Below are 22,325 nucleotides of genomic sequence, written 5' to 3'. Positions count from 1 at the left end.
TTGTTACGCTGCTGTAATTAAGAAATTTGTTATAAAATATATTTGATTAATGTAACTTTATTCTAAATGATTTATTCTGTAAATATAAGATTAAATTATTTTGGGTACAAAACGTAGTCATTTTAACTGTGGTTTATTGTTTTCTCATCAATCGCTATTGGCAAATTGGTAGGAGCTAGATCGCTTTTGTGCGCATTGCGGTGTAATAAAATACGAAAAGTCAATTTAACTATTGTGAACGGGTAAATTTGCCCTCTGGTTGTTACTGTCCACGCAATAGACATAAGCAATTGAAACAATTGCGTCTTATATTGTGTTATGTGGAAACTGTGAGCGTGGCACTTGATGCCAAATAGCTTTATCATACCTCCATGTCCGAATGATGAGATCTAATTGGTCAACGTGATCTTGATAAAATACGACAAATCCCGCCTTGGGGGGAATAAGTTTCCCATCGGGCGAATAAATCCCTTATACCCCGCCACGAGCAAGACAGACTGCATGTGGATTTCTGAGAGGCAGAATAAATTCCTTGTACCCCGCTTCCAAGCAAAAAGCCGCACTTGTTTCCCGAGTCAATTGAAGACACGAGAAACAGCTGTTTTCTATCAACTTTGAATTTATTTTTATGCTTTTACAATGTCATATCGAAACATGTCGAAAAGATGAATTCGCTGTAGCAGGATTACTCGTGATACTTCGGCTCGTCGAGCGACGCATAAAACTCCATGTACCCCTCGTGATCCTGCTACAACTTATAGTGTTCCGGGTGAAGGGAGGGCGCGCATAAGTCCTCACCATCACTTGCGCTTCATTAATAAACGCACTAAAACCAATAATATTTCAACAAAAGTTATTTTCTTATAAATTACCTACCTTTGTTACCAGGGAAGTTTGTTTGATAAGCAGTACTGTTCATTCTGAAAAATTCGCCCTTTGTTACATGGGACGCATGACTAGCAATGATAATCTCACCTTGGCGCTACCATCTTCTCCAGACAAGGAAGTTAACTGACTATAAAAATCCAGTTTCCACCCTTGCCAAACTAGGCTGCAATTATGGATTGCAAGATTCGCAAAGTATGTGTACCGCCAGATATTTTCCAAATCTTTTCATGTTTTTAATCAAGGTGCTAACATGATTTGATGTATTCTCGAAGTAAGACCCGTTTTATTACAAATTAGATGTTGATTATTTATCAGATCGTCTTCACTGAGGGGACGCCATTATGTTTGAAACGAATGCAAGTGATATGACATGTGGAATCTGATTGGTAAATAGGAGGGACATAAAAGGGACATAACTCATAGTAGTCACTGGTTGCGCTCCCAGCGTAGTTCGGCAAGGGTGGAAACTGGACATTTCAGTCAGTCAAGTCCCTTGCCTCGGGAAGATGTGGCGCTACAGATGTACAAAGACGTGTGTGTTCGTTTTGTTTATTTCTGTTTAGGTTGTATTTTATTATAGGGTTATATTGTATATGATAAACACCGAGTTAAGCGTTCACGAAAACCACCTTTTACCTTTTGTAAACCTAGAGGAAACCCAGATGGCGTGTGTAATGGTCCATTGCTTCAGTAGCCTCCCGCCATATTTGTAATCTCTATGTTGTGGGAGCCTTTGGTGTCATTTATACCCTATGACTATGATAGTTACATGTTTATGATTGTTTTAATGTCACACTGTCTTTTCTGTATATGAGTGTATAAACTTGTAAATAAAAAAACACCTAACGACTGTAGTAAATTTAAAATTATTAAAAAAACATTACCGTAGGTATTATAAAAATATATCACTCAGAGATTGTATAACTTACCATAGATAACAGCTTTTTGTTTAGTATAACTTTGTAATCATCTTGATCACTTGCGCTCCATTAATATACGGAATCACATCAAAACATTGTGCTAAAGGGTTTCCTTCTCTTTCACGGTTCATCAAGTATACACTTCCCCGCTACAGAGCAAGGTCTTTGCTTATCATTATAAGAGACCTCATGTATGTCATCTTCCGTTACAAAGTCGTGAAAAGAAAAACACCAGGTGACCTCACGATTTCAGAATAAACATACTGATATAATTAACATTAATTATTTTCATTTGCCATGTTTTTCCTCAATCTTGTCAATCACATTAGTGTCAAAAGGGACAGAAATTCAATTATATAAATGATTTCATTGGATTTATCAAAAAGGACAAGATCAGGCTTGTTGGCCTGGATACATCTGTGGCTGTGTACGGGCCTATTCCAAAGAATTTTGTATTTATCATTTTCCATGACGCCCTCTATTTATTCCGGGTCGTACCATGGATGGACCTCTGTGTCAAAACCACAAGCATGGCGAAGACGGTAATGACATTATCGAGCCACCCCTTCATGTCGCTTAAGATACCGTATTTGTGCCAAAGCTGGGCATCCACTGACAGTCTCATTAAATTCAGTACATAATCTACATTTCATATTTACATTTTGATGCAAAATGACACACTGGCGGTTTCGAGTGGGAAGACACTGGTCCTAAGCAACAAACAGAAAGCCTACTGTTTCACTTTTCAGGCCACCCGACCTCGTCCAAGCGAAGGAGTGTGCAGGGTTCCTGAACATCTCAACACACTGCACATTAACTCGATGCAGTGTTCGTTCAGATAGCCTCTCTTTGAAAAGTCTGGGCCGATTTGATATGACACTTCACTTGGTTGACACTCATTACTGTACCGTCCAGGAGTATAGAACCATAAAAAGACACTGACATTGAAATGGTGTCCCACATCATTGGCTTGTTTACGAAAACTCTGGAATGCCTTGTTTTTATCATGTTTCTTGACATGCTTCACAAGGGGATAATCAGACAAATAAATGTGTGCAAGACTGCACAAAACAATTTTATCATGAAGAGCCTCCACATTAATAATAATAAAAATAATTATTATTATTTTTGTTCAGTTACTAAAATCGATTGAAGCCTGCTTTAGCGTCCATATAACGTTCAAGTAGGAATTGCAAGTACGCGACACATCAAAACGTTACCCACGCTTCTGACTGAGCAGAATGTCGGCGTTCGTTCATACCAAAAAAACCGCTTTAAGATGGTATTTGTTGTGAATAAGCCTAGCACTTAGCATTAAGAGTGAGTTTGATTTTACGCCGCTTTCAGCAATATTCCAGCAATATCACGGCGGGGGACACCAGAAATGGGCTTCACACATTGGAATCGAACCCGGGTCTTCGGCGTGACGAGCGAACGCTTTAACCACTAGGCTACCCGACCACCCTAGCATCAAGAGGATAAAACAAGGACTGACCCGCTTGTAGTTAGTATAACGTGTCTAGATGTGGTGTCCTTGGTATCTCAGGGGACTAGCATTATAAAACCGGCTTAAGTTCGGACCAGAACAAGCAGCAACACACACACACGTGCAATCACGTCAATATGTGAATGAAATTGGACGCTAAACCCAATCACGTCAACCTGGACTCCACTGAACCTTTTCCAAATGTCAGATAACCATTATTGAGAAATGGGGACGGTGGGATAGCCTCGTGGTTAAAGCGTTCGCTCGTAACACCGAAGGCCTGGGTTCGATTCCTCACATGGGTACAGTGTGAAGCCCATTTCTGGTGTTCCCCCGCTGCGATATTGCTGGAATATTTCTAAAAGTGGCGTAAAACCCAACTCACTCACTCACTATAGAGTAATGTCCCTTAGGATATATCGTGCATAGTATCCGCACAATCTAGAAGGTTTTCTGTACTCTTCAGTCACAAGTTCAATGGGACACTGCAATATCTGTCTGTAGTGTGATATTTTGTATCTATAAATAATAAGTTGTAATTACCTTAATTACTTGAATTCTTGCGTTATTAACATTACTTCAATAATTGTATGATCAAAGAAATTTGTATAAGTATTAGTATCTAGTTATGCCATATATAAGGCCAGTATATTACCTGAGGTAGAAATCTGCCGAAACCATGCATCACTATTTTGAACTTTTGGCTTGACTCTACAACTTGGAGACATATGTCCATTCCTCTTTTGTATCGATTTCCGACAAGCCCCATAAAAGTCCATGCAGATCAGATCCATGTCTCAAAGATTAACCAACCTTCTTAATATAACCAAAGAAGGACTTTCTTCATTATCGCAAACAGTATTTGAAACAAGCGCAATAAATAACATGTGTTTTCTTAAAAACATTTGATTTCTTAACTTTGTAGACCATTATACTATACAAGCTTGAAGAAGAACCTATCCCGTTGGTCTATGGGGCATTTGTCACCGAACCATATATATAGTTACATCTCTGTGTAAAAATGGAAGCAAATGTCATGTGAAGTTTCCTGAGAAAATGTGAAATGCTGGACTTCCTCATAGTGTCATATGTGTGAAATGTGAGAACATAACATTAGGTAAAAAGTTGGTATCCTCGTCGGCACCAGATGTGTTCCCCTCCTTAAGCTTGCTGATATGAATTTCGCTGTTCTTTTGGCTTTTATGCCGAATGGAATCTGTTTCAGTGGATAATCAAGACTGGAAGTCATAATTTCTGCTCGCACTGACGGAATCAAAACAAGGGATTTTTGCTTAGAAGTTTAACCCACGCTGCATGTGTATTAATGATCTGATATCGTTCAATAGAGGTAAAAAACCCAATTCCCTTCCACTGTGAGTGACTGAGTAAGTTGGGGATTCGAACCCACAATCATAGGTTTCTGGCGTTCCCAAGGGACGCAACTCTGCACAGCGAATTGCAGCACCTTAAACGACTGGGCCACCCGTGCCCCCAGAACCAAAGGAGACCAGTGACACCGCCTCATCTGTTTCATATTTAGATCTCTTCATAATTATTCAGGGTTACTCAAACCTATCCCCAGGACTGTATGACTGTGACAAAAGGGATGACTGAAACTTTTCCCTTATGCCCAGCAATATTCCAGAAGCTCCAGCCTTTTACACCGTTTAGGTTCAATGCAATTCCCTATGTTTTGTGTTGTCTGTGTTTGCACGTGTTTGAGACACATGCCGACGTATCATCACTATTTGATAGTGATTTACATACACATACTTATGATATAGTCAGAATCGTTCACTTTCAGCAGATATTTCTCATGATTATGGAAAGGGGTCCTTCGCTTTTATATATATACGTCGTGTATCGTTAAGTATGTATGTATGTATGTATGTATGTATGTATGTATGTATGTATCCACAATGTCTTTTAGAAAGTGATAAAATTTATTTGGGATACAAAGTCAGTGATCTAAAACACTCAGTCATCGAAGCTTCCCGACTACCAGTTGTCGACTTTCCATTTTGTGGAAGCTTCGGTGGCTGAGTTACTGAGAAAGTATATCAAATTATTTTATGTTACCCAGCTCACAATCACTCAGAGTGCCTGAAAACAACGAAGGAATTTGGGTCAGTATCTTTGTATTCGTAAGAACACGGCTGACAGAACTTGTATTGTCATCAAGTTTAGAACTTGGCATGGCGCAACGGATATAACATACAACTCATTGACTATTACAGGCATAGTTACAATAAAGTGTCTATGTACCAAGTTAGTTCTCTTTGTTATTTATGTCAACACTAGTCTAAATGACATGGACCCCTTTTACAATAATTATTGATTAACAGAATGGTTAACAGGATCAATATTAACTTTCAATAAACACGAGAACCATAAATCATTGAAGTATATTATCCATTATTTACAGTACAAGAATAGTAACTATACTTAAAGCAGCATGTACTTGGAAATGAGTTTAACAGAAACTCTACTTGAAATATCAAGTGTTTTACATGGAAATATACTGCAGAATAATACTCCAAAATGTGCTGTGATCACTTATGCATATCACGAAATTGCACATGTATTATAGTAAATTGATTTTGAGTGAAAAGGACATTATAACATTCCAGAACAATTGAAGCGCCCTGCAAAACACTATTTAAACAAGACAATCAGAGTTGTCTCCCATACCCTTGGGACAGATTCCATCACAATGATAATCGAAAGTTAAATTGGGTGAGTGAGTGAGTTAAAATTTAACGTCGCATCAGCCATATATGTTGACGAGACCAAGTTAATATAATTACAATCTAGTCACTAATGCAAAGTTTTGTTTAAAAACAAGTTGTAAAACATATTTGAGCATACTATACTTAGAAACAATTCATGAAACATATTTGAGCATAACAATATTATATATACGGTTTTAAAACATGGGCTATAGGCCACCAGTAACCAAAGCTAGGCCACCTCGCTGGGGGATCATGGGGACTTACAGTACCTCCTGCATGATACCCAAGCAGGATTTACGTCATCACTTTAGCCACTGGTGGTTGTGCACAATGCTAGCCAATATTAACAAAAACTCATCAATGAGTTGGCTTTAAAACACTGGTTGATGATAGTTACATTGATTATGGTAGGATTACGTGTCACACAGGGGGGCAATAATTTTACGTTACTAACCTCCTTGGCCCACTTGCACCAAGTGATCTTAGCTCTAAGACTATTGTAAGCCTATGTTAAAGTATGGGAGTTACAATCACCTTAGCGCTAAAATCGCTTTGTGCAAGTGGGACCCAGGACAGAGCCTTCAATAATGTCAGTTAATAGTAGCATCACACCAGATTTAAAAACAAGCATTTAATTATTCACATACATATTTAAAATTTATTATACAGACCAATTTCTTTCAAGTTTTTTATGATGAGATGCCCGCTGACACGGAAAAAGAGATCTTTTAGGTTAACACTTTGATAATGTGAATCCCTTGCGATTGCAAAGTCCACACAGTCTAGCAATATATGCTTGACGGTGAACCTTTCATCACAAGGGATACATTAAGGAGGTTCGTCCTCATCTGTCTTAAGCAGATATTCGTGTGTAAACCGACGGTGGCCAATAAGACATTGTCGTAAAACGACCTCGTCATGTCTTGACGGACAACCCAAGTAGGTATGACCTATTGTTTGTTTTAATTCGTGAAGTTTATTGCTTCCTGCCTGGGTGTCCCACCTCTTTTGCCTGAGATCCCGTGTATAACTTTTAATAGTTGGTATGAAATCGCTGTACGGGATAAGTAGTGGAGAGAACGGTTTGTCAAGAGCTGCTTTAGCTGCAGCATCGGCTTTTGAGTTACCTGTTTTGTCTCTGTAAAAACCGTCTGTAAAAATGGATCTGTGAGAATTATATTGAGTTCGCAATTGGTTGAGCGCTTGTTGATAAACCAAAGATTTTTTGAGTTGGGTTAGAGAGAGGTCTACCTCTGGCTTCACCATCCGCCGGGGAGGAGACGACAGGAGACGGTTAGGTGATATGATATTTAGATCAATTTTAGCTGCGGTGATGTGTGGTTGAATTCTGATTCCAAGTGGTGGGACCAGGTTTGATAAATTTCGAAATATGTTTATCATACTGAAGGTGGAAAACACAATTGTATGCTGGATTGGATTTATTTGAGCACCATATAGTGATGTATTGCAGTGAAAGTTTAATGTGGCGCAGTTCGAGTGAAGGTTCACCGGCCTCCACATTCAAACTGTCCATGGGAGAAGTCCTAAAAACTCCAAGACAGAGCTTTAGGCCCTGTTGGTGTATTGTGTCTAATTTTTCTAAATTGCTCCAAAATCAACAGCAACATGGACACCAATGTGAGGCAGATACCAGCAAAATCCCAAGACCATAGGCCCAATGGCTAAGGGCATATAACTCAACTTCTGCAGCAATAATCATCGACACTAATTGTCCAACGACTTCCAGATTTGCCATGCGGCAGCGCAATCAGATGCCCATCATTTTGTACTGCAGGACCATGGCAGCTACAACGCTTTTCGACATGCATTTTAGCATCTAAGCTATGAGACAGGTCCCTGAGATCCTGACAACCTCAGAACACAGGGAAAAAAACACTTGTAACTCCGAAACAACTGGTCCCATTTCGTCTAGATTCGTGTGTGATTGCTTATTGTAGCTACATCGCTTTGAAGGCTGCGAAGAGAAAAATGAAACAGAATTCATCCATAACAACATATTTTAACCTATTGTACCTCACCAGATCATCCAATAACTGTCAGACTAGGCACTATTTAGTATTTAAATATGCAGTTCGATATTGAAATGCATTCACAAAATCCCAAGTTCTACATACACCACACTGTGATCTGACTGTGAAAATGTCATTTTGTTGGGATAACAATGACATTTTACGACACTTCAAACTTGTTCGGTTCAGACACTGAAGGAAGCGTATCTCTCTTCTCTATACGCAACAGCATTGCCCGTAGACCTGTGGTATTGGTTTATTGATTCCATAAACTAGTACGTGAGCTTTGTGCATAATTTTCAGCGAACTGCGATTGTGTTTATCCGCTATGGACTAAAGAAATCAGTTGTCAGGGTCAGTGAGATACAGTATATATACAGCTGATGGACAACGCAGGAAGAAACGGACTCTAGAAATAGGTTTAAGTCTGGGCTCGTATCTTCAACGGTTCTGCATAGAAAACAGTGCAACTTGGTATAATATATCGACATCGTATTTTGTGTTAGGGGTGCATGTGGAAGCTCATATCGGCATTGGCACGAATTCAAAATACACACTGTCAATAGAGTTAAGCAGACAAATATTGCCAATGCATGTTTATTGACGTTACAGCGTGTCAGCTAGCCTTAGTCCCATGAGAATGGGTCAGTCGAGTGCATATTGGAACGTGACCAACGGCGAAGGTATAGCGAGACAGCAGTAGCGCTCCAGCGGCATTCGTGACCAACTCGTGTTATTCCGGGACAAGCCGAATAAAAAGCTGCTGGTAGGGGGCTTATCCGAGAGCCGCGTGTAGGGTCCTTCATTTAAAACAGGACCCTACACCCCGCCCGAGCTCACCTTGTCATAAATCCTTTACAGACTGTGGGATTTACGGTAGGTTTGTGATTGAAAGTTTGATTTCGCTGAACTCGACGATTAATCTACTATCTTTTCACGTACTTTTCATTATGCTATTACCAAAACTTCAAGTAATAACACACCAGTTATAAGTTCACTTCATGTTAAGACGGTATAAACTTGACATATAGCAGACCTCTAAACACCTGTAACGCAGCTAATACTGGTCCGATTTCGACCAAATGTCGTGTGTGTATGTAGACTAGGCTTGTAGGCCACATAACTTCGAAGACGACGGAGTAAAAAACAAACATTATTAATGTATAACATCATCTCTTAACGTATTCTTAACCAGCTGATCCAATAACTGCCTATGCACTCTTTAGTATTTACATAAAAAACCCATCGATATTGAAATGCTGTCACAAAGTCCTACGTACACGAAACTGTGATCTGACATGTGTTGAAAATGTCATTTTGTGGGGGAGATAAAGTAATTTTATGAAGCTTCAAACCTTGTTCAGTAAAGACACGACCCGTGAAGATTCCGGGGTAGAATAAGCCGTAAAAGGCGACTATGCTTGTCGTAAAAGGCGACTAACGGGATCGGGTGGTCAGGCTCGCTGACTTGGTTGATACATGTCATCGATCCCAAATGCGTGGATCGATGCTCATGATATCACTGGATTGTCTGGTCCAGACTCGATTATTTACAGACCGCCGTCATATAGCTGGAATATTGCTGAGTGCGGCATTAAACAACAAACCAACCAACCAACAGTGAAAACACTAACCGAAGCGCCAGTAAAGTTTACGAACATAACCCGTTAGCTGGATTTCAATATTGATGATTGTTGTTCCAAAATGCCTTCTCCAGTTGATCTTGGCCTTCTCCAGTAGGCATATTTATTTAATAGCTTAATACCGGACAACGTGACGTCTGCGTGAGATTCTGTGCCCTGTTCCCTGGTGAACTGCTATTGTGTTATCGCTATGGTTTACCGATTTTAGGAGGGACAAAGAGACTGACTGCATAACACTAGTCTCCTGAAACGGACTATAGAAATCACATGCGCGTTACCAGTCAACATGTTCATTTGGCTGTCTGAAGACGGTATTCTCGGCAGTGAAGCAGGGTCGTGCATTGATGGTCTGGCCCCAAGGGCCCATACACATCTTGTCCGTATAGTGTATCTGCTTCCCCAGTACACACGATAAAGGAAATATTCGGCTCTGATCGTAAAAACATCGGGCCATTCGTGAGGGCATCTTAAGCCATCGTATGACCGCCGGTGGAGTGTCTCCAGCTCCGGCAGCAACTTCGTGAGCGGTGGCAAAATCTTTGGCATGCCAAAAAATTGCCGAAAGACCTTGCCAAGGTTCATTTTCCTTTTGAATTCGTGTGTCCATTTTGCCCTTCGTAAGTCCATCGTGAGGGCATCTTGTAAAATCGTGTCACCTTCGTCTTTACTTCGTGTGATCATCGGTGCCATCGGGCATTTTTCGCCCACGAAGACAATATGAAGGAAACAAGAAGCTGCCCGATTGTCTTAGGAAGGCAACATGACTACGTGAAGCCCTCGCAATGCCGTCGTGTAGCCATCGTATTATAGTACGTTGACATCGAGATGGGACCAGGGTGTCGGCGAAGACAGCCGAATTTGAGTAGCTCAAGCGTTTCCCATGTGTCATGGTAACGTGGACACGTAAAAGGCCAGCCTCAGAGCATCTTCCTCAGTCAGACCTGAGCAAGTCTACAGAGCAGAGGCGTGTGCAACTCCCAAAGCTTCAGACACAATTAATCACAATTCAGTTCCCGCAGAGTGGCATACTTTGATGATGAGACAACCAGGAAAAAGAAGGCAGCAGCATTGCTTCTTTTGATGCACCCCAGAGAACATGATAAGCAATTCTTACAGGCCCAGCACCTCCTCTTACAGGTTAAAATGGTCTTATTTCACTTTCTCATTTCTAGCTATTTGCACCGACTCCGTGGTCTTGTGGTAGAGCGTCCGCCCGGAGTTCGATCCCTGACCGCGTCATACCAAAAGACGTTAAAAGATGGTACTTGTTGTTAACCTGTCTGGAGCTCGCCATTAAGGGGCTGAAACAAGGACTGGTCGGCTCGGAGTCAGTATACTGTGTCTGAGTGGGGTATTCATGTTAAACTGCGGCATGGTATTTCAGTGAGCTAGCGCTATAAATCGGCATCGGTGAGACTAGTACAAGCAGCCACACAAACACACACACGTACATGCACGTCGCTATATAAGTGCAATAATCTTGGACGCGACGTTAAACCCCATTTCACCTCACCTCTTGCTATTTGCCTTTCTAGCATTCGACAGTGTACTTATCTTGTTTTGCTTTTTATTTTCCAGGGCAGGGGCAAACCGAGTCGAAGGAGGAAACCGAGGTCTATGTGGGTCAGGAAATGGCTGTCTGACAAAAGAAGAGAACGCCATGGCACTATAGCTCTCTACTAAATGAGCTGAAGACAGAAGATGAGAAGGTCTTCTACAACTACACAAGACTTCCCAGAGGCCTCTACTATGAGGTGCTGCGTAGGGTAGAAGGCAGAATAGAGAAGAAGCATACATGGTACAGAAAGTCTCCCCCTCCTGGTCTCAAGCTGTCCATCACTCTACGACACTTGGCCTGCGGTGACAATTATCCAAGCCTGTCCTACAACTTCAGAGTTGCTCCAAACACCATCTCCCTCATCATTAATGAAGTCTGCGATGCCATCAAAGCCGAGTTTGCTGCTGAGGTGATCCAGTGTCCTACTACAACTGAAGAGTGGATCGCCATTGCTGAGCAGTTTGAGAAGAGATGGCAATTTCCACACTGCTGTGGTGCTCTGGATGGCAAGCATGTGGCGGTCACCTGTCCTTGGAATAATGGCTCTGTGTACAGAAACTACAAGGGCTTCTTCTCCATTGTCCTTATGGCCTTGGTCGACACAGACTACAAGTTTCTCTGGATTGATGTCGGCTATGATGGTTCCAGGAACGCTGCCAGTATCTACAATAGGTCAGAACTGAAGGAAGGCCTGGAGAGTCCGAACAACATATTCAATCTCCCTGAAGAGAAGTCTCTACCTGGTGATGATGTTCCTGTCCCATGCTACATAGTAGCACCCGTTTTCAATCAGAAACATGGAGCACCATGAGAGAATATTTAACTACAGACTCTCAAGAGTCAGGCGTGTAGTGGAGAATGCCTTTGGTATTCTGGCACATAAGTTCCGAGTTTGGTGAGGACCATGAACAAGAGGCCAGAGACATGCAGAAAAATCATTACAAATTGTGTGATTCTTCACAATCTCATCAGACTGAGATATCCAGCCACCCACAACAACCTGATGGACTTGGAGGATCAGAACTAGAATGTCATCCCAGGGGCATGGAGAAATGACAAAGTACTTCTGGATGTTTACCACGAGAGGGCAAGGAACACTGGAACACAGGAGGGGAGGCAAATTAGAAGATACCTGGGCCATACTTTACCTGGTTCAGTGCCATGACAGGACAAGATGATCATGTAAATATTCCCACAAAGCAGTGACAGTAAAATGAATACAGAGACACTAACATTGTGATGATGAACAAATTATTTTCACATATTGCATTGTAATTTAAAGCAAAATGTGTATGGAGTAATAAAATTTGTTTTTGAAATTTAGATACTTGTTCTCTTTTCCACTGATTAATAAAATAAAGGCCCAACATTTAGATAGTTTAAAAAGTCCAATACTACTTTAACATAGAAATTAAAATAAGTAAACGATAAGTAAAGTAAGGATAAATGACAAAAAAAAATAACAAAGTGACAATTTTTATTATGTACAATCTCAAGTTTCCGAGGAGAAGGTACGTACCCCTGAGTATAAGTGCTGGCTGGCTGGCTGGCTGGAGGGTATGGTACTGCTACTATTGCTGTTGTTCTAAGTTGTACTGCTGGTTCGCCTGCTCTACGTAGCCACACTCCTGGGATCTCCACACTGATGCCGGAGGTGGGTTCCTAGGGCACTGGCTGGGATCTGGCTGGAACTCTGCTAACAGTGAGGAGGCAGCTCTGCTGGCAGAGTAGTAGGTACCGCTGGGCACTCTCCTGTTAAAGTTGGCTGGGTCTTGAGTAGGTGGCAGATGTGCAGACTGGGATCACAGCAACTGGCCTCTGCTGCTGCGACTGGAATGCTGACGGGACATCTTGTAAGGGACTGATCTGGTCACCAGCTGCTTCCCTCATCCTGAACTGTCTGGACACCTTCCGGTAACTGGAAAGACAAAAACAAACAGCATAGGATTAATACAAGCTCAAAAATTCAGCATGCATTAAAATCTGTGACATCAAATAAATGAATTTCAAATTTATGCAATTTTATATACTTACTGGTTAAGAACTGTGGTGATCTCCCCATACGCAGGTTCCAGCCAGGCATCATGCAGACGATCCAGTTCGGTTTCCAGGTACTTGTGGAAAGGAGTGGCCCTGTTGACTTGCTGCTCTCGAGTGATGAACTGAACCAGCCTATCTTGGAGATCACGGGATGCTCCGGTAACTCTCATCTCCATGGTAGGAGACTTGGGTTGGTCCTCAGCAGCTGTTTTGGTCCTGGAAGGAGGTATCGGTGTAGGGTAGCCAGTGTACTTCTTTGTGGGCTCCCTGGGTTCGTCTGCAAGACTGCCTGCCATGGTACTGTTGTCACTCCCAGCCAGCTCACCCGTCTCAGCCAAGGCCAACTTGTCCTTAAAATGTCAACATAAGTACATTTGAAACTTATATTTGGAAACAAAAAGTTTGGAAATTGAAAATGTTCAACAAAGTTCAATTTGAATTTAATTTCAATGATATACTCACACTAGCTGGTGTATCCTTCTTGTGACGTCTGATGTGTGGCTTCAGGAACCCAAAGACCCGGAGGATGAACTTGTCACGGTCACTGTCATTCTCACTGGCCTCCTCAGCAAGGATTGGGGGTCTTTCTCATCACCACTCGACAGACCATCACCGGACCTCTTCTGGGATTTCATCTTGGGTTATCGAGAATCGAGTCCTCTGTGTGTGGTACCGTTTCTGAATTGAATCATCTGCAATGACAGAAATCAAAACAAATAATTAGTACAATCATTGAAATATTCATTGACAGCAATGTATGTCAAGTATCTGAAATAGATTTCAAATATTTCAAAGTAATTGAAATGTATTTTTTGTATATACTTACAATCCACCCCGTACTCCGCAGACTTTCCCTCCCATAGTTGCCTCCTTAATGCCTTGTCTTTGGCCTGTTTGCTCTTCATGTCATACAGTAGCTTCCTTCTCTCCATCCAGTGAGCGATTGTCTCCTCCTATGCCTCTGTGAAGCTGTATGGTGCACCAGGGGGTGGGTTCTCATTCTGGGCCTTGCCCTTCCCTTTGTCGCCCTTGCCCTTGCCCACTTTAGGCTTGACCTTGGACTTGCCTGTGGGGAGGGCGGGGGAAGCTGACTCATCTGAAAAGATACCAAATGGAAAACAAATTAAGTACATGCAGGACAACAATGTATGGGAATATATTACAAAATCAATAACCCCTCTTGCCCCCATCCATACCAAAAATAAGTTATATATTTACCTTCATCATCCGAGGATTCGGGCTGTCTGTTACGAGGCCGGGGGGGGAGAAGGTGAGTGCGGCAGAGAGTCCTGGGTCTGGTGAGGAGACCAGGATCCCGCTGGGGACCGCTCTGGAGGACTGACATCTTTCTTGGATTTCCTCCCCCTTCTCTCTCTGGTTGGAGACTCAGTAGTGTCTTTTTGGACCTCTAAATCCTCAGTTTCCTCTGCTTTCCTCTTCTGAGTTATGTATTTAACAGCCCGCTTCTTCACGTTGCCTCTCCCTGCCTTGGGTGGCATGTTAAAGTTGAATCAGCAATTAAATTTCCCACGGTCGGCCAAAGGTTTTATACCATCGGGAGGTCATGTGACGCCTTCGTGACCTAGTTCGAACGTATCGTACTCTCAATACGACGTCGTGTAGCCATCGCGTGGCCTTCGTGTGTACTACAGCTATAAGCTACTATAAAAATTCACATCTTCGTGTTGCCTTCGTGTGTGGTTCGGGTGCCATTGTGTGACCTTCTGTAGGCATCGTACTTGCTTCGCCTGTTGTTAGGTTGTTGACCAAGTTCAGGGCCATCTTCACGCGAAATTCAAAATCCCATATTCGTATGGCCATCTCGTGTTAATTTCGGTACAGTGTGACGCCTTCATAAACGAAACTCATCCTCGGATATCTCACAATCAGCCAGTGCTGTTGAAATATGATCCTTACTAGAGCACATTTTTGGTTAGGGCTAGCCAATTTTCAGCTACTTCTTTCTCCAACGAGTCCAAAAAACGTGCCCTCCAGTATCTGCAAAATAGGTAGGTCTAGAAGCAATGTATAGCGAAAAACAGACTTCAGTCCTAAGCAACAAGTAGTGAAGAATTTCAATTTAAACATTTCGTAGCCAAAAGTATATAGACCAACAAATTTCGAGCACATACAATGGAGCAAAAAACAATGGAGACAACATACCAAAGTATGGGCCTACGAGCTGCAAAATCTGTAGCACCCCACCTATTGCTAGAAAATGCGAGCAGAGCATGCAATCTAGTACCAGATATCGCCAATGTCGACTATTTGGCAGGAAATCTTGGTAGAACAAATTTACAACCGCTAGAAGGCCTACCAACATTTGTAGACGATTTGTACACGTTTGGCTATCTATATCGCAAAGAATGTGTATACAGAAGAGAAAATTGCTATGTACAACAGGAGAAGATAGTTCTGCACAATATATCATATCGAGAATCTCTACTGCAGTACGAACAATTATGGGAGAAACTCCAGATGGCAAAAAAAGAGGACATATCCATACAACAATTTTGCATACTATTTCAGCACATACCGAAACCAAAAATAGTGCCATACGGAGTACAATTGCAAGAATAGAGCAAGATTCAGAGCAGAAAGCGAAAAAGAAGTGGAAAGAACTATATGCAGTAGAGCAGGTACATGGCTTGTTTGTAGCAAAGAAAGATGTTTCCGAAATACCTATAGACGAATTGCACACTGCATTGCCTGATTTCGAAAGACAACTACTAGCACAAGGCTATGGTTTGTATTCTATAGACTACACTAGGGACTTTTCGGGCACACTAGATAGAGAAGCTCTTGTCAAATATCTCTACAAGAACATAGTTTCCGAGAACAAGGTACCCTCACACAAGCTATGCATGAAAATACTCCAACTATTCTCGTAAATACAGATAGCATTGAAAAACACGTTTGTACATGGGTACACACTTACAATGGCCATACAATAAGATCAAAGTTGTACAACAAAGTCGTGTCCAATTTCGAAGAAAGAGAAATACGAGAACAGCTTGGCGGACATTGTGCAGACTATGTAGACTGTCCAAACAAACATTTGGGAAAGACATTTCTACACCCACAAGTACAAGCTAGAGGCTGCACATGTATAGAAGTTTCTTTTTATGCTTGCAACGATGAATTGCGCGATACAGAAACAGCAGACTATTTGGTAGAAGATGCTCTATGGATAGTTTCCCCAGCAAACAACCCTTTGTAGTACAACCACCCACAAAACAATGGGAAATCTTGCAAGTTGCGTAGATTGTTGCTTTGTGCGAGCAGATCACCCACAAGGAACTATATTTGTAGCTTGGTATGCGCATACAACAACTGGAAGACGACAGAAAATGGAATAGAACTATAAGATGGGCTACAGGAGATTTGGTTTCCGAAACTGTCCAATATTCCAGGTAGAAATTCTATCTGCAAACGAAGAAGGTGTAGAACTAAGTCATCTATGTTGCTATACAAAAGAAAAAGATACAAAAACTATCTCTTGTATGCAAGCAAAAAGCCAACACAACTACCCAAAAACGCGGTGTCTCCAAGCGTTCTATTGCCACCTACAGCAAAAAGTAGAGTGGGAATGGAGAACAGCAAATTGCCACGCTATAGGTACAGACGTGTCCAAATACAATCTGCAAGAAGTACCAGAAATAGCAAAAGGAAGACAAGTATACACCATGTCTACGAAAGATAGAGGAAAATATCTACAAGACATACAAGAAGTATTACGTGCAGAAGAATTGAAAAGACAAGCATTGAACTATCTAGAAGAGTGAGTGAGTGAGTGAGTTGGGTTTAACGCCGCTTTTAACAGTATTCCAGTTATATCACGGCGTGTCAGCTCAGTGTGGGAGGAAAGCCCGAAGTGATGCAGGTCTCAGACGTTTACCACTTCGGTGAAACTCACGAGCACTGGTATGGTGCTGACAAACCTAGAAACATAATCGGGGCGAACCGGGATTCGAACCCACAACCATAGGTTTCTGGCGTGCCAAAGGGACGCAACTCTGCACAGCGAATCGCGGCGCCTTAGAGGACTGGGCCACCCGTGCCCCCACTATCTAGAAGAAAAACAAAAGCAAAAAGAAGCTTGTAGAGAACAAAAACAAAAAGAACTAGATCTTCTATCTTCCCTGTTGTGAAAAAAACAGGAATATACGCAAATTTCGTATGCTACACGATCCTTGTTAGAGGATGTACTACGAATTTCGCAAACAAAGAAAATAGCAGACAAAAACACTGTTTGGGCTATCCTAGGATATCAAAACCAAAAAGATTGGTCCTCCCACAAAGAAGGAGGAGAAGCTGTTGCAGTTTGGTCGAACAAGCAACTTGCAAAAGTGCTAGACAACTGCCACGACTTTGTAGAAAGCCTTTGTAGAAACTTGTTGGATTCCAAGAGATATTTGGCATGTAAAAGAAAATGGGAATACAGCAGAAAGCAACCCAGAGAAGGACGATAGCGAACGAGTAGGGCTGTATATATGCGTACAACCTGCACAACAATTCTGTTCTGGCGGGGAAACAATCTCCTGGAATCCTATTTCTGTAGAAGAAGCGCCAGACCCGAAAAAACTCTAGAAAAAGAATACGAGAAAGTAGAAAGCGAAGCTACATACGAACTAGTTCTAGAAGACGCCCAACCAACAAAGTAAACAACAAAAGCTCCAGACATGCCTCCAGGAGAGTACATCTGCATAAATTATGCCACTACAACGTACAGAGGAAACACAAGAGCATTGCTATTAATATTGCCAGTTGGAGAAGACGGAGAATCTACTACAGATGCAAAAATCCCAGTACACGGCTATTTCCTGGAAAATGAAATAGAACAGATTGGAGGAACTTTAGCTCTAGAGGAAACAACTAGTCCTATACTTTGCAAATTAGAAGAGAAAACAACGCCACAAAAGAAGAAAGACGGTCGAGAACACCAGATTTTTAAAAAGTATTTTCCTTGGGTTTTTGACTGAAAGTTTGATATCGCTGTGCTCCCAAATTATTTTCCTATCGAAGCACGTATATACTTGTCATGATTGTATTACCACAACTTAAGGTAATAATAGACTGGTAATCCGTTCACTTGGTGTTTCCACTGGAGCTATGTGACATTTTAACATGGTGTGCACATATTCAGGTTTTCTACAGAAGTAACACTCTCTTTGGGCGGGAAGGAAGTTTAGCGCACTTGCATGAAGGATCCATCCAGTTGTGTGTAAAACGCATATAACAGAACCAGGTACTTTGTACAACAGAATGTGTTGGAAGTATTAACGTTTTGAACAGGGTTTAGTGCAGCAATTTGCATGTTTAATTCACCCGATGCGATCTTCCTGCATCGAGGTATCGTGTCCTATAAAAGATCTGAGTTAAGTGAGATTGGAAACCAAATAGAATGGGAGCAACATATGCATAGATACATGCACTCAAGACTGATGACTTTCATCGAACGACTTATTTATCTTTGGGTTGAGAGGGACGTTTAGCAGCCAAAGGTTACACACCTCTTTGTCTCGCGTTGCTTACCTTTGTAGTGTCAGGACCCAAAAGGCAAGAGCATCGGTCATGATGTAACAGCCTAGTGACGACAAACTTAAATTCATCGCTTACTTCCATGTGGTAGGCAGTATGGTCGTCGTGATCACAAATTGAATTTCTGATATCAATGATATTTTCAGTTTTTAACTGACAGTCTGCATTGGCATGTTTCTATTTTGGAGAGAGTATTCTCATGTCGAATAGCTAACATTTCAGTTCTGGTTTGGCTTTGTTAGATGCCAGGAGTCGGCCGTCTGTCGCGATAAGAATGATGCTGAAGAGAGAACCACAAGACATAAAAAGAACGGCAAATACAAAGTCCAGCAGATCATAGAAGACTGCTTCCAGATTGGTCCAAATGTTTGGAGACAGATGACCAGGTGAGTGACACGTCCAGGTCATGCGTGAGTGAGTTTAATGCGGCTTTGAACAGTGTTCAGTTAAATCAAGGCGTGTCAGTTTAATATGGGAAGAAATCCCGAAGTCAACGAGCCTGACCACCCGATTCCGTTTGTCGCCTCTTACGACAAGCATAGTCGCCTTTTACGACAAACATGGGTTGCTGAAGACCTTATCGATCCCAGATCGTCATGGGTCCACCCAATTGGGATACGATGACATACATCAACCAAGTCAGCGAGCCTGACCATCCGATCCCGTTAGTCGCCTCTTACGACAAGCATGGGTTGCTGAAGACATATTCCACCCCGGATCTTCACAGTCGCCTACCATGTACGTGAAACCCACGAGCACGGTTAAGGTGATGACATTTAATAGACGTGGCTAATCCTGGATTCGAACCTATGGTCATAGGTTTCTGGTTCCAGTTCCACAACAAAGCTGTCGTAATGGTAAGAGGATTGTAACTCCTATCTTTAACAGACTTACCCAATGGTGGCGCCACAGTCGATTTATGGAAAGGGTTCCTGGCACGCCTAAGGGACACAACCCTCCCTATGAAATGTGGCGCCGGGTCATCCGCGCCCCCTCCACGTCGTGTTAAGTTTTTTTTTTAAAGTAACCAGATTATGACCCCTTGAACTTTACATAAAGATGACTCATGGGGAATGCGGTTTTGAACTAAGACTAACAATAGTATGCAACATATGGTTACATCAATGTCACTGTGTGCAGTATTTACTTTTAGTGTTCACTGCCCCTGTTAAAATTTACGTTGTTTCACCCTAAAGAAACAGTTGCTGAAGACGTATCTTGAATGTGAGAAGATTAAGAACCTAAATCTTGATGAACATCGAAAGATAGGCTACACCTACAAGTGTCTGGGCTGCGGATTCTGGGCACTGAAACAGAAGGACTTCAGGAATGCACTGCAGACAATTGTTATGGAGGTTGGTATAAATGAATATAACAGGCTTTATTCAGGACTATTACACACACACGCGCAAACACACACACACACACACACACACACACACACACACACACACACACACACACACACACACACATAAAAAAACCCACACACACACACACACTAAAGGGTAAATAATAAATTTTACCGAGTTTTTGACAACTTTCACTGAGGCTGAAAATTGCAGCAGACCTTGAAAACTGCACAATATGTTTTCACCAAATACGTCTAGTATTGAACTGGTGCCTTTTGATAGTTGGGCATTAAAACAAATATATTTAAAGTTGCAATCGCAACAGCTTTGGCTTTTGAATGGCAGTAGATCTCGTTTCCTGAGCAGATCTTGAAAACTGGACAATATTTCTTCACCAAATTTAGGACATTAATAGACCTAGAGGGGAACTGCTGCCTTTTGACAAGTTTGGGATTTTTTAACAGGATCTAGGCTGTAAATGGTGGTAGTCCTCGTTTCCGGAGCTAACCTTGAAAACGTTACAATATTACTTAAAAAAAACTAATTGTGAATTGGTTCCTTTTGATGGCTAGGGATTTTTTAATACATATTTACTGTTTCCATGGCAACATGTGTCATATATACATCTCGTCAAAAATTGTTTGATTATAAACCTGATTTAGTCACAGTTACCAAGATACAATATTGGACGGTTTTGTTGTGCCTGATTTTGATAATGATGCACCATGTCTTCATGCAGGACACCGATCACTGGCCATCTGCAGTACAACGTCATTAAGACTCTGTCTTGGCCTTCTCGATGCCCTGACCTGAATCTAATTGAGCATCTCTGGGATCAGCTGGGATGTAGGGTTAGAGCCAGGGACACCCCCAGTACAGAATCTTCCAAGAATTGACCCATGCATTGCATCAGGAATGGCAACACATCCTCAACGTCTGATTTCCAGCATGAGGAGACGTTTTGCGGATGTGATCTGTGAATAGGGTGGCTACGCCTGTATTGACTTATATTGTATATCATTCAACTGGGGGGCAAGCGTGATTGTGGGTTCGAAACCCGATTCGGCCCGATTATGTTTCTAGGTTTGTCAGCACCATAGCCGTGCTCGTGGGTTTCACCGAAGTGGTAAACGTCCGAGACCTGCATCACTTCGGGCTTTCCTCCCACATTAAGCTGACACGCCGTGATATAACTGGAATAATATTAAAAACGGCGTTAAATCAAACTCACTCACTCACTATCATTCAACTGTCTCCTGGGTACAATGTTACTTACATGTTTTTGAAATTAAGTGACACTTTTGATTGCTTTATTTTCACTTCCCATCTTCTCCGTAACCATCTCATTCTCTTCAAAACATCTTGGTGGTGTGATAAGTTTGACAAGGTGTATATTACTCACGATAAGTATTTACCATTGCAGGGGATATTGATGACTTTGTCCTCTTGTTGAAACTCCTCTGAAATTACAAGGCTAATGGAACTGGAACTTTGCATGATAGTACCAGCTGTGCTGTCCCTTAATATTGCTCTCAAAATACTGAGCCATTTTAAAACATGGTCGCCTCAAGACCATATTTAGAAACCCATAATGGCTATCAACCGGCCATCTTTTTGAAAATGTGTTGAAATTAAGTAAAAGTGAAGTTAATAGTGAGGGGTAACTGTTTTTTTCAATATTTGTAAATATTATCAATGTTGCCCTTTAAAATAAAGTAGGTGTAAAATCAGACACCCACACCTTAAACGTCATTGCAAACTAGCCTCCCTACACGTTTCATCAAATATTCTGCATACATACAATTGCTTTTGGCATATATTTGCCATGGAAACCAAATAAAGGAAAAGAAATTGTTCGAGCAACATTGGGGGAGGATGGCCCAGAGACTATCCTACACCTTTGTATATAAAGGAAAATAGCAAAACAAGTTCATCAAGGCTCAAACTGTCGTCGGACAGCGTTTTTTTATCTTTCGCACCAAATAATTTTAACGTCAACGTAGATATTTGTACCAATAAAGGTTGGAGCGTCTACAAGTCAATGGAGATACAGGGCCATTTGGCTCTATTTTTAACTGATCGATCGGGACATAAGTTGCCCAGAAGTCTAAGGCGCCGAAACTCCGATTGCAGAG

At 41.7% G+C, this 22,325-nt stretch overlaps 1 protein-coding gene across 1 annotated transcript; it reads left to right on the top strand.

Annotated features, from left to right (window-relative positions):
* The first annotated feature begins 9,760 nt into the window (after window positions 1–9,760).
* LOC125374855 lies at window positions 9,761–12,988 on the top strand. The gene is made up of 3 exons (XM_048386534.1): window positions 9,761–9,792; window positions 11,372–12,029; window positions 12,878–12,988. Exons 1-3 carry the CDS (start codon window positions 9,761–9,763, stop codon window positions 12,986–12,988), a joined length of 801 nt encoding a protein of 266 aa, XP_048242491.1.
* Window positions 12,989–22,325: the final 9,337 nt, after the last annotated feature.

Source organism: Haliotis rufescens, unplaced genomic scaffold (genome assembly GCF_023055435.1).
Source record: "Haliotis rufescens isolate VD_foot unplaced genomic scaffold, xgHalRufe1.0.p SCAF_6, whole genome shotgun sequence".
NCBI lineage: Eukaryota > Metazoa > Mollusca > Gastropoda > Lepetellida > Haliotidae > Haliotis > Haliotis rufescens.
The sequence above is the reverse complement of the archived record's forward strand: the minus strand, read 5'-3'. Positions and strand labels throughout refer to the sequence as shown.

What these genes read in the sequence shown, in the direction of transcription:
- LOC125374855 (XM_048386534.1), top strand. Translation starts at nt 9,761, where the DNA reads ATGCCTTCTCCAGTTGATCTTGGCCTTCTCCA. An exon ending in GTTGATCTTGGCCTTCTCCA is followed by an intron (nt 9,793 to 11,371) that starts GTAGGCATATTT and finishes ATGGCACTATAG; the next exon opens with CTCTCTACTAAATGAGCTGA. An exon ending in TTCCTGTCCCATGCTACATA is followed by an intron (nt 12,030 to 12,877) that starts GTAGCACCCGTT and finishes TGCTCTACGTAG; the next exon opens with CCACACTCCTGGGATCTCCA.